This window comes from Python bivittatus, unplaced genomic scaffold, assembly GCF_059951505.1.
Source record: "Python bivittatus isolate LINGU-HERP-01145 unplaced genomic scaffold, Pbiv_v1 ctg000340_np1212, whole genome shotgun sequence".
Lineage (NCBI taxonomy): Eukaryota > Metazoa > Chordata > Lepidosauria > Squamata > Pythonidae > Python > Python bivittatus.
Genome location: NW_028277056.1, coordinates 20,693,930 through 20,707,381, shown reverse-complemented (window position 1 = coordinate 20,707,381; position 13,452 = coordinate 20,693,930). Strand labels below are relative to the sequence as shown.

Sequence of the window (13,452 nt, the reverse complement as noted above, 5' to 3'; positions counted from 1 at the left end):
ATTTAAACAAAAGAATTATGTGGAAACTCCCAGCAAATAGAGCTTTTTTTTTTTTTTTAAATAGCTTTTACTTCTCCATAAAGTCTAGTCTATAGATCTTCTACATAAGACATGTCTTGCTGGATCAGACTGAGGAGATTCCTAGGCCATCTTTCTTTTTTCCCTAGCGGCTTGCCATATTCCTCACTAAATTCTACAGGAGGAGGCCTTTCAAGTTATTCTGCCCAAAAGCGTTTCAGAAACATTATGAATTTCTCCAATTTGTTTGAAATTGTCTAATCATCTAACATAATAGCTATCAACGCAATCCACGCACCTTGTAAATTCACTGATAATTATATATTAGGTATTCTATTTTCTTTAGACTATTCATAATTTTATAACCTCTCCTTATTATGCAGTCCTGTACACTTAGTATAATTAAAACCTACTGGATTGTGTCTGTAATATGTATGCTGACATTTTGAAAGAGTCCTAAAACATTGGTAAGGTACTTTTTCTATTCATTCTCAGCAAGTGTCTGGAGATTCTAGCCTCAGTAGTAATGACCATGAGACAGAGGCTTGTTTCTTAGTTCCAGAAGTCAGTAGTCCAGTGAAGGGGTTAACTATAATTATAATTGCATATTTATAAACATCAATTTCACATTTAAATTAATTAAGCATTCCCAGGTGATGCTCTTTGGCTCCTATAACTAGTCAGTTTATAATTTATCAGCCAATCTAACTTTTATCATTCGGGGGACGTGGTGGCGCAGCGGCTTAATGACGCTGAAAGTTGCCGGCCGGAAATGGCTGACGCTTCAGCGGTTCGAGTCCAGCCTTCGCGTTAAACAGGGTGAGCTCCTGTTTCCTCCCCAGTTCCTGTCAACCCAACAGGTCGAAAACTCACGTGAGTAGATAAATGGGGACTCTCACTCCGGTGGGAGGAAAAATGCTGGCGGCGCCTTGGAAAAGAGTCGGGAGCAGTTGCCGGTAAAACGCGAAAACCGCACTCGCCCGAAAAGGGCGCAAAGCAACGGAAACCCCGCCTCCTGCGCTCACCAGCTGGGCTCTGCTCTAGGAAGGAGGCTCTGGCAAACCACTTCCGAAACACTTGCCTTGAAAACTGCAAGGACCCGTCCAAGCAGTCACTGCAGAGTCAGTAATGACCGAGCGCAGATTAAAAAAAAAATATCCCTTATCATTTCTCTTTGACATTGCTCCTTAGATATTGTACACTCCCCCAGTCAGTGCTTTAGAAGTTCTGTATAAATAGATTCTGCTAACATTAAATATTCTAACAGCCTGCCTTTTCAGAAATCTACATATTGATTGTGCAGGTTGTGCAGTCTAATATTCTGGCCACAAGAGGTGGATACAAATCATATTAAATGAAAATGTGGGTTGAATAGTATGGCAATTAAGTGGATAATTCAGTTGGCTTGAAAATCTTAGTTGAAGAGAACTTATCAAGGATTCTTCATCTGACTGGAGTGAAATATCAAGTGGGATGGAACCAAGTCTGCTTCTGGGTCTTCTGCTCTTTCATGTTTTTATTGATGATTTTGTCCAATGGAAGGAATGCTTATCAGAATTAGAGCTAATTTTGTAGATAGAGACAGAAACAAAATGAAAACAAACTTGATAGGTTAATGCTAATACAGACTGAAATTGAACAGAAGCAAATGCAGAGTTCTTCTCTTAGGAAACAAATCATATCAAATGCACAGGTACAAATTAAGAGATACCTGGATTGGCAATAGAAGTTAAACAGCAGAATAATAGTTGACAGTATTGTAATAGTTGTATTACAGTTTAATAGTTCATTACAAATAGAATGAAAGTCAGCAATGTGGTAAAGCTACATCATCAAAAATATAAAGTAGTTTCCAAATCACGTGATGTAATAGTTCTACTTTATTCTTCATTGGTCATATGACAGCTAAAGTATTCTGTCCAGATCTGGATGCCATGCTTTGAGCTGGAACAGGTTAAAAGAGAGGCAGTTAGAACAATGAGAAGACTAAAAATTAAGTCCTTTGAAGAAAGTTTGAATAAATTGAGAGTGTTTAGCCTTGGAAAGACAAGACTGAGAGCAGATATGGTAGCACTCTTCAGATACTTGAAAGGATGCCACATAGAAGGAGGACAAGACTTGTTCTGTGTCATTTTTAGAGTGCAAAGCACAGAATAAAAGATTTAAATTACAGGAAGACAGATTCCAGTTGAATGTTTAAAAACATTTAACTACTCTTTCAGTAAGAGCAGTTCAACAATAACACCAGTTATCCAGAGATATGGTGGGTTCCCCTTGTTGTATCCAAGGAGAGATTAGACAGCCATCTCTCAGGTATGCTTTAATTTGTGTTTATACACCAAGTAGGAAGTTGAACTCAAAGTCTAAATGATTCCTTCCAATTCTGTTTTATGCAATAAATAAATTATAATTAGAGGTGCCTCATACATAGTCTTTTTCCTGTGTATAGAGACCTCTTATCAATCAAAACTCTGCATAGATATAATTTGCAATAATTGCATATCTACAGTTGCCACCAAACAATTTTTAAACATTCATGACTTCAAAATAAGTTGTTCTACAGTTTTCACATACAACACGATGGACATACACATCTTTGCTCTGATAATGGCCATGATGCTTCAACTGGACTAGGAGTAACATTTCTCCCTCGCAAATATCCTGTAAATTGTGTGGTAGAGAGGTACATGGTTTACTTGTGTTGCCCATTCCCTGATAACAAAGAACTCGCTGCTATGTGCTCCAGTGAACTGCAAACCTGGGTTTCCATTCAGAGAGTCTTTGTGGGATTGTGGTTTACCAAAACATCAATTAGCAGGGTTCTGCTATTTTGTTCTGTTTTAAACAGGATACCATTTGACAGCTCAGAAACTCATTTTTTTCTTGATGTGATTTGAAACAGCTAAAATATAAAACTGTGAAAAATGCAAGTTACGTTGGAAAAACCAATTTGGCTGCTGCTCTGCTAAGAATTAGAGCTCTGTAAAATAAACCCATTTACTGCTGTGAAAAGTTTCCCAACGTTTCTAGTTTGTTATTCAAGAAAATAATTCTCCAGTGAGGAGATGTCAAATATGCAAATGGGAAATCTGTTTTAAATGTTTTGGGTACATAGAAGGACATAACCAGGCAAAAGGACATTTAAAATGCAAGAAGAATGTTGTTGGATTGTATCAAAAATCAACTCTTTCTTTCCACCCCTAAAGGCAGCAAACAAAAGCATCTTCTGTGGCTTGTCTCCCAGCATATCCATAGATCTCCTGCCTCTACCTCCTGCCATATGAAGGTTTCATTTAGTTATAAAGTCTGGTTGTTATTAATAAGCCTTAGTCATATTCATGAACCTGTTTAATCTTGTTTTAAGATCATCTTATGCTAATTGCCATATTATAATTTTGGCTGGTGAATTCCATAATGAGTTATGCATTCTGTAAAGAAATATTTCTTTCTTTTCTGAATCTCTTGCTAGTTGCTTTCACTCGGTGACATTTAGTGCCTACTGTTAACATTTTTTTCTCCTCATACCATTCAGTTTAATTAGTTTTCCTTTATAACAATCTATACTGCAAACCTTTAATGAAATTCCTCCCCAAAACTCACTGCATTCTCAAATTTGACAGATAAAATCTATTTAACTCTTTTCTTTTACTTTTGAAAAGTATATTTTAAAAGAAGTTATGAAATGATGTATGTCATAGATTCAAAAGATCAGTACTTTTTTAATGAAGTTCTCTGGGTGAAAACTCTGGGTTGGTTTGTTCAATGATCCACTTGTTTGCTTTCATGGCTGTCCATGGTATTCTCAGGAGTCTTCTCCAACACCAAAGTTCAAAAGTATCAATACCCTTCCTACCCTGCTTCTTCAAAGTCCAACTTTTGCTTCCATAGAGTGTCACAGGAAATACCATGGCTTGCACGATTATGATCTTTGTAGGTATAGACCCATCATGGCTTTTAAATATCTTTTCCATGGACTTTATCGCTGCTCTACCAAATGCTAGTCTACAGCTTATTTCTTAACTGCTTGTTCCTTTACTGTTGATGGTTGATCCTAAAAGGCAGAATCTATTCATCACTTCAATATCTTCATTGTCAATTCTAAGACTTGTTGTTCTACCTGTTGTCATTAGTTTGGTCTTCTTTATATTTAGTTATAGTCCCATTTTTTTCACTGTGCTCCTTGACTTTTATTACTAGAGCTTGCAAATCTTTTGCATTTTCGGCTGTCAGGGTAGTATCATCAGTATAGCACAGGTTATTGATGTTTCTTCCTCCAATTTTAAAACCATGCTCATCTTCTTCCAATCCAGCTTCCCTTAATATATATTCAGCACATAAGTTGAATAAATATGGGGTGAATACGCAGCCTTGTTGCACTCCTTTGCCAACCTGGAGCCAGTCTTTTTCACCATGTTCTTATCTGTACTGTGGCAATGAGGTGGTCTGGGATTCCCATTTTTCTGAGCACATTCCACAGCTTGACATGGTCAACATAATCAAAGGTCTTTCTTGTTTTTCCATGTCTGTTTCCATTTTCAGTGTCTTTACAGATATTGTTGTAATACTGCTTCTTGTCGCTTCTAACAGCTCTTTAAAACTCAGTTAAGTTGCTTCATGAGATTTTTGTCTTTCTTGGCTTTGGCTTTGGCTTCTGTTCTTGGCAATTTCTACAACTTGTTTTGTCATCCAGTTTGCTTTCTTCTGTTTCTTCATTTTTGACAGTCTCTTTTCACACTTCTCCTTAACAACTTCTTTAAGTTTTTTCTATAATTCCTCTGGTTGTCTGTCAGTGAGGTTCAGGATTTCAAAGCAGTTCCTGATGTTCTCCTTGAAAGTGGTGGGTATATATTCAAGATCAAATCATGGAAACTGACTGGCTTTAGCTTAACATGGAACTTGCACATAAACAGTTCATGATCTATTCCACAGTCAGCACCTGGCCATGTCTTTGATGTTATAATTGAGCTCCTCCACCTCCTTTTAGCAATAATAAAGTCACAATGTAAGAGAATACATGTAGCTCAGGGTTGGACTGTGCAGTTGTTGGTGCTGTCTAAGCTTGGTTGTTTGCTTGCAGACATTTCATTATCCAACTAGGTAGCATCATCAGTGCAAGACTGAGATTTGCACTGATGATGTTACCTGATTGGGTAATAAAACGTCTGCGGGAAAACAACGAAACTCAGGGAGCACCAACAACTTCACAATAATATAGTCAATTTGGTTTCTATATACCCCATCTAGTGATGTCCATGTATAGAGGTATTGTTTTGGTTGTTTGAAGACAGTGTTAGCTATGAAGACATTATTGCAGTGGCATGGCAGAAATTGATAAATTGGTCTCATGCTTCATTTCAATTTCCTAAGCCATACAATCTAACTACATTTTCCTCTTTAATGTTTCCAACTTTGGCGTTCCAGTCTCCAGTCACAAGCAGCACATCTTGCTTGCGTGTTCTGTTGATAAGTAGACATTCTAGTTTTAAATATTATCCCTGTTTGGGGACATAGCAAAAAATGAATGTTGAAAATCTTAGGACCTCTATCTTCTACCAGTTCACTTTCTTCCCATCCTAGCATAATTTCTTCTATATTGACAGTTATTTAGGAGTGAGCCAGCCTTGAAAATAGTGAGGAAAGCTGAAGAGAGGCAACAGGAACAGATTTCTCCTTCAGATCTCTGACTCTAATCTTAGAGAAGGAAATCCAACATTGCCCAAAGAGCCATAGAACTCTGGCATTCATGACTTCCACATTTGTAATGGTGTAAATTATTTATCAGAATATTCCTGGATAGTCTTTGAGTCTCATAATCATATTTTGTGGTTTTTTACTACACTTTGCTCTCTTCTAAAGTAGTATGCATAATCTGCTTCACTACTTTTCTCTCAGCATGGCATGGCCCATCCATTTTTAATGGATTATGGGTAAGCCAAAGATGCCTAGTGAACCTCATTGTACAGGAAAACAACAATATTTAGAGTCTGTACAAGCCCTTCTTGTACTGAGCATATGTATCATGTTGCAGTTTGAGTTAAGATGTAGACTGTAACACAATGATGCAGCATTGTATGTGTATTTAATTTGGGTCTATTCCCCATATCTACTGCCACATTCTCTTTGTTTAATCAACACATACCACTGCAGCATTATGGGCTATAGTTGTGGAGCCCAGAGGAGTAAAAGATTAAGTGGTAAGTAGTAATTATCAGCTACTTTCTTTTATTAGAAGAGCTAAGAAGAAAATAGTGTGTCCGTTTGCTTTGCTTTTATCTGTATGGTGCTAATTAGGACTGTGTGTGGTCTGAGATTGAAGTCTGTGTTTCATGAGTATGTTTATATTCTTTACAGTTTGGAGGGGAGAAGAGAGCTATTTTTCTAGTTAAAAAGTCTGACCCTAATCAAAGGATCCATATCTGGGGAATAAGTCCCAGAATAGCTGCATTACTACTGTATGGAACAAATGTGTGTTGGTTAAATGGTGCTATTGAAAATTACAGTGCTGCTTATTGAATGTTCCTAAATTTTCATAATTATATGACTGTTTTCTGGTTGGGAAAATTATAATCTTGCCTGAGTAACTACTATGTGAAATAGCCTTTAAGTTTAGGAACTTTTCTTATCTATTTTTCACTTCCAGGGTCTCTTTAGTTAAACATTTTCAGTTTTGAATAGCTTTTATGCAGCTGATTTGTTTTATTACCAGTATGGTCACTATACACTAGAATAGACACTATGTACTACTTTTTCTAGATAAAATAATTGGTGCAGACTTTAGTATATTGTTTATTGTGTGTGTGTGGGCGCCTTCAAGTCAGTGTTGACTCCTGACAACTGCCTGGACTAGTTCCTACAGTTTGATTGGGTTTTTTTTTTTTTTTTTTTGGCAACTGGAGTTCTTGGTGCTCTCTAAGCTTGGTTGTTTGCTTGTAGACATTTCATTACCTAACTAGGTAACATCATCAGTGTGAGTGAGAGTGGGGTTTGCTGCCTGTTTATATACAATAGCTTGTCCTGCCAGTTTTGGTGGTGATTGTAGTTTCCTCCTTAGTGGTTCCTTGATTAGGGTATTGTTTTCTGCCTGATAGTTTGTCTGGTATTGATCCCTGCTTATCTGAATGTTGGGTGTTGGAGAGGATGTATTCTAGACTTTTTGTTTCCTTCCTAGATTTTTTACTGTCTCTTTTGAATGGTATGTAAATGTGGCTTATGTCTGTGTGTCTAATGATGGCTGATTTGACTGAATGCCAAGCTTCCAGGAATTCCTAGCATTTTTTATTTGGCTTGGTCTAAGAAGCTAATAGTTTCCCAGTTGAAACTGATATTGAGTCAGTCCATGTGTTATGAGATTAAGGAGTTTTTGCCTTGTCTTCTGACATCTAGTTGGTGTTTGTGGATGTGCTCTGCTAGTCTTCTGCCTGTCTGTCCTACATTGTATGTTGTAGATGACCCCTGTTTCTTCTTCTTGGGATACTTTTTTGGTTTGCTGTGGTTCACTTTCTTGGCAACGTTTTTGGCAGTGGTTTGCCACTACCTCCTTCCCAGGGCTGAAAGAGTTACCCAGCTGGCTTGGTGCCTGAGGTGGGGCTAGAACTCACAGTCTCCTGATTTCTAGCCTGGTTTCTTAACCACTACACGGTAAAGTTTGTGGTATGATTGAAGAATTATCAATATCTGCCAGACATTTTAGAAGCTAAGAAAACTTTTCAGTTTATTAGGGCCTGGTCTCATCTACAGTCTAGGCAGAATTATAAGGGATAAGAAATAGCAGGCTGCCCCTGGAAAATGCAGTCCTCCTATTGAGCTTTAAGTTAAAAAGGCTTGGTTAAGACAGTACATATCATTAAAAAAAGAAAATGGATGGTAAAAAAAACATTAAGTCAATATTGTAAATTATACATTAAATTAAGATATGAACTCTAAACCCCAATTTTTTTATGTGGTATGATTCCATGCATAGGATTGTAATTCAAGAATGGTTTCCAGTTAAAATTAAAGTCTACATCAAATTTACTTTTTAAATGCAAGCTTATTCTAGACATCTAGACATGCTTCCACCATTTAGTTAGCCATTTTTCCAAAGAAGAAATAATTTTTTTCCCAATAAAAGGCATAATGGAATCCTTGCAGCCATTAGCATGTACCATGCCAATTCAGCATATTTTGAAGAGATGTATGGTTTAGTGAAATTTAATAAGAATATCTCAGGTTGCAATGAAGTTACAACGTTAAGAATGTGTTCCTTTGGTATCTTTTTTCCTCTTTCCTTTCTCAGTTCTCCAGTGCTTTCCAGGGGTAATAGAGGAAGCCATTTCCCATTAATGGCAGGGTGAATTACTTTTCTGCTCTGTCCAGTAGACGGACCAGACTTTTAGTCCTCTTCCTCTCTGTGAGTAGAAGAGCCCATCCTTTAGTTTAGTTCTGCCTAGCTGTTTGTAGCAGGCTGCAAGTGTGACATAATTTCATGACCCACCTTCCTTTATTTCTTCTGTTTCTACTTGTGTGTTTTGTTTTGTTTTTAATGTTGCTTCTATTCCTCTTACCTCTGTGTTACCATGGACCAGGGGTATACTTTGCACCTTCCCGCTCTTCTCACTAATTCTCAGGCTATTAGTTGGTCTGCCTGCACAGGGTAAAGTTGATCCTTGTGGCCAAGGAAGACCTGGTATTCAGATTTGATTCATTTCTCAGTCAGCACCTTAGCACCTTCCTCCATCTCTGGTTTTCTTCTCCCACATGAGATTTTACCACCTGAATCACAGTTGGTTGCAACTACATGCATGGAGGTTGAGCAGAGCAGAGCAGAGCCAATTCTCTCAACTACGCTATGACTTTGAATGCATTCAGGTCATTGTGACATCATGCTGATAGTCTGCTTCTTAATGTCTATAAATGAATCTGTCTGGCTTTCTGCAAATGGGACTAATGGGAGCATCACCAATACTGGCCTCCACAGCTTAGACTCTGGTCTTCATTGAGACTGGATAGGGATCTACACCTGGCATTCTTCTCAGGCCTAGCTCATAATAGTGGAAATTCCCTTGATGACCACTTCCATATAAAGTATTTCATATGCTGAACCTGATGTTGATCAGGCTGTAAAACTAGAAACTACAAAATTCAACCTAACTGACCATCTCTTTGTGTTATTAAAATAGCCAACCCAGGATTGCAAAATCTTCTCTGCTCCATTTCAAGGTGGATAAGGGCCTTGGTTTTCTTAGTTCTCAGGTCTAAGCTTGCTGTTGTTATGGATTACAGCCGAATTATACCTTAAGACAAATGTCCCATAGTGGCTATGTGGTCTACTATTTCAGTGTTTGTCTAGTATTGTAAATTAAGTGGCTATACCTTCCCTCTACTTAAGCTTCTTTAGTAGACCTCCTTATTTTACTAGTAGCAACAAGGTTTTCTCAACCCAGTAGGACAATTCTGTTGTACCCTCCACTGTAGGGAAAGAGAACATTGGACTTACAGTGTCCAATTTTCTATAGTGGAGAGAGGGCATCCAACCCACCCAGGATACTCTGTCCTAAGGTAAATTATAACATTCCTCTCTTTTTTTCTGACTTCTTTCTGTGTCAAGTCCTACCTCCTGTCATTAGTGTGCTGTCAAGAATTTTATCTCATCATCCCAAATCTGGAGATGGGTCTTTCTTCCCATGGAGAGGACAGCTAAAAGTCTGGCTCTTCCTACCAGAATGAATGGAAAGAGTAACTTAGATGCCTCTTCTCCACCATATAAATGCACCTTGACGATAAATCCAATGTTCTCTTCAGTTCCTAAAAAATATATATTGTGTAAATTATTGTTACTTCCTCTCCCTGGACTAAAAAAAACTTGGCTGTGTTTCCACTTGTACTAATACTTCTCTTTCAGAAGTAAGAGAGTAACAAGGTCAGGCCAAACCAAGCACCTCTTCATAATGATAATGAGAAAGGACAGTTAGAAGCCCAGACCTTGTTCATTCTTAGCTTAAGGATAATTTATAAGTCAACCTTTATTAGCATTTATTTTTGTTAATCATATGTAAAAACTGTTTGAAACATTTCCTATTTTTCTCCTATTTCTCTGTTAAAGCCACTGCCTAAAAACATGGTGTCAAGACTCTGTGAATCTAAAAAAGTATGTGCTGCTGCTGATATGCAACTTCAGGTATGTTAATTGGTTCAGGGTGAATTTAGTTTTATTCTGAAGTTGTAACAGAACTTAGATTAGTCCACTAGTCTGAGCTGTAAGATGTAACTGATTAATACAAAGTCTGTCCCACATCTTAACAACGGTGCCGTATTTTAAAAAAATGTTACTTTAAAATTGTCTATGATTTTAATGTAGCTAACCTTTTATTTAACCTTTTATTTATTTTATATAACCTTTATTTAAAACTGCTAATCTGTTACACCCCTTAAGGTTGGAGTTGCACTGGCTTTCTATACCTCTCTTAATTCATTGCATAATAGATGGCATAATGAGAATAAAGTTCTTGGTTGCTTATGAGAAATAGCAGAAGACACTTTGATCAAATAATAAGGCACGTAATTATTCTAATCAAATAATTATAATAATAATAAAAACAATAAAATATAGTTTTATTGAACTGTTCATTTATATAAAAATCTCCCTCAGTTCAAGTGAAACTTCAAAATAAGCATGTAGAGCATTAAAGCTTCATTTGTTTGTTCCTTAAGTAAAATGTCTTGGAAACCCTCAGTTTACAACATAAACATGCAAGGAAGAGTAAGCAGGGACCATTTACATCTGGCAGTGGGATTTAAATGGTTTGTTAAGCTGCCTAGGTTCTTTTCCAAAACTAATCATTCAACAGGAGCAATATAATCCTTTAGAAATATTTATATTTTAGATGTAGAGACTCATATAATGGTGTAAATTAGAACAAATTTATAGTAAATGAATCTATTTTATCCCAACCATAATTTAAATTACTGCATGTTTTTAAATCAAAATCTAATTTACTCCCTTTCTGACATCTAAAGTGATGATTCCATTTAAGGTTAATTAATGTCATATAATCATTTTTTTTTTAATCCATTTTTTCATTTTAGGGAGTAAAATTTTTAAAAAGTAACGAAACACTGAATAAAGATTTCATCAAATATTATCTTCTTTTATGAAAACTCATTTGATGTGTATTCTGGCTGTGAAATGATGAAAATGGCCTTTAGGTTTCCTTTTGAGGAGACTAAACAATGAAAAATTATTGTTACTAGCTTAATAGGTATGGAAATCACCTGATAATAACCTCCTTTTTCACTTGTACCACTTAACTAAAGATGATCAGTGATAATAAGTATAGGGTTTGCTCCCTGTTTATATACAGTAGCTTGCCCTGCCAGTGTTGGTGGGGGTATAGTTTTCTCCTTAGGGACTACACTAGAGAATTCCTTGAACACTAGGGAATTCCTGGAAGCTTGGCATTCAGACAAATCAGCCATCAGTAGACACATAAAGATAAACCACATTTACACACCATTCAAAAGAGACAAAAAAAAGCTAAGAAGGAAATAAAAAGACCAGAACACATCCTCTCCAGAAACCAACACCCATATAAGCAGGGATTAACACCAGACAAACAATCAAGCAGAAAACAATATCCTCGTCAAAGAACTACCAAGGAGAAAACCACACCCCCACCAACAGTGGCAAGACAAGCTACTGTATATAAACAGGGAGAAAACCCCACACTCACTAGTACTGATGATGTTACCCAGTCAGAGACACCAAGGATTCCACAGTTCAACCCTGAGCTACATATATTCTCTTCTAAGGGCTCTGAACAATTAAGGATCCCCTCAGTTGTCCTAAAGTCCTAGTGAAGAAATTGACTCCTGTACTTCTTCTAGTTATGTTGACTTTAAAATAGACCATTCTGAAAGGAATTGACCCTTACTGTCTTAAGGACAAAAGTCATAATGGCATAGTCATAATCCCTTTCTCTTTTTTGGCAAAGATGGCAGTTCTTTCAACATAAGCTTTCCTTGGAAATTGCAGGATGACTAAGAGTTATGCCTAGGTCATCCACCTCATCTGCAAAAAACAAGGACAATCTGAAACATATTTGTGGTTAAATGCCTGTCCCTTCCAAGCCACTACAGGATATCAAGGCTTAGATAATTATACCTTTAAATTCTTCACTGTTTCCACTTCATTTCTCTCCAAACCCACAATTGAATTGGGGAAATGTAGAATACCAAATCCATGCTAGAGGTGCTTAGCTTTTCTTTTTCACATCAGAGAAACAATTTCTAGACTAGACTGATGGAGATTGCATTATTTAATGACTTTTCATATTAAAACTCATCATACATATTTCTAGCTTTTTTCCTTTGTGTTTGTGTTTAATATGGGGATATTTTAAAAATATAGATGAATCAGTCCAATATATTAATACTCTGTAAGTTGAAGAAAGTTTTGTTCTACCACCCCAAAAAATACAATGAAGAAACTTCTCAGATAGTATTTTATAGCTTCCCAGACATTAGGAGCAAAAAATAAGAGAGTGTCCAGAAAAGTGACTTGTCCTAGCAAAGGCATGTAGTGATATTCTGCTGACTTTCACAGAGCATAGAGCTAATAATTGGTTATTTAGATTTATTTGAAATATCTGGATGCACTTAAATCAGTGTTAAACATGTATAACTTGTAGTTTAGTCCTAATTTCAGAAGTTAATCCATAATTTATTTCAGATATATAAAATAACAAAAGCTTTTTTCATCACCCAAACTACTAGCAGGGTAAGATTTTGCAATCTAAGAATGTATAGGCATGCAAATGAACACATATTTTATGCAAAAGTATAGTATCATTTAAAGATCAGATTTACAATCCACAGAAGTAGATGGGATTCATTTTGAAAACTGCTTTGTGTGTATGTATAAAACCTGAGAATGCTGAACGCTCAACAAAATAATGGTAAATGTATGTTGTTCAGCTTTATTTTTCTTGAAGGAGAACAAAGAAGTGCATCTACTGTAGCCTCATTTTTAAAAGTTCTGCTGCAACGCTGGTTAATCATTCTGAATGGCAAGACTGTGTGTGTGTGTACGTGTGTGTGTGTTTTGGATCTCTGTACCTGGGTATATTTATCAATCTGTTTGTCTAGGTTTTTTATGCTGTCTTGGATCAAATATACCATGGGAAACATCCTCTAGAAAAGTCAACCACAGAAATTTTAAAGGAAACACAAGAGAAATTTTATGGATTGCCATATGTTCCTGATACCGTGAGTAGCATATTTCATAAAATTAAGAAAAATGAAGCTTTGCAACTGTCATTTTCATATTAACAGTATAGAGTTACTTTCTTTTAGTGGCATATTCAACTTCCTATTAAGTATTTTGTAACGATTTCTTAATGAAATATATTTTCATAAAATTCTCATAATTTGGATTTCAAGCAGAACTGCCTGCCTTTT

General features: G+C 36.5%; 1 protein-coding gene across 1 annotated transcript in view; it reads left to right on the top strand.

The window, feature by feature from the left end:
• The window catches only part of MIPEP (mitochondrial intermediate peptidase), a 60,730-nt gene that overhangs the window by 32,822 nt on the left and 14,456 nt on the right, over positions 1-13,452 (top strand). The window contains exons 15-16 of the mRNA XM_025177737.2: positions 10,100-10,174; positions 13,141-13,260. Coding sequence (XP_025033505.2) covers positions 10,100-10,174; positions 13,141-13,260 — 195 coding nt within the window. The remainder of the gene's footprint in view (positions 1-10,099; positions 10,175-13,140; positions 13,261-13,452) is intronic.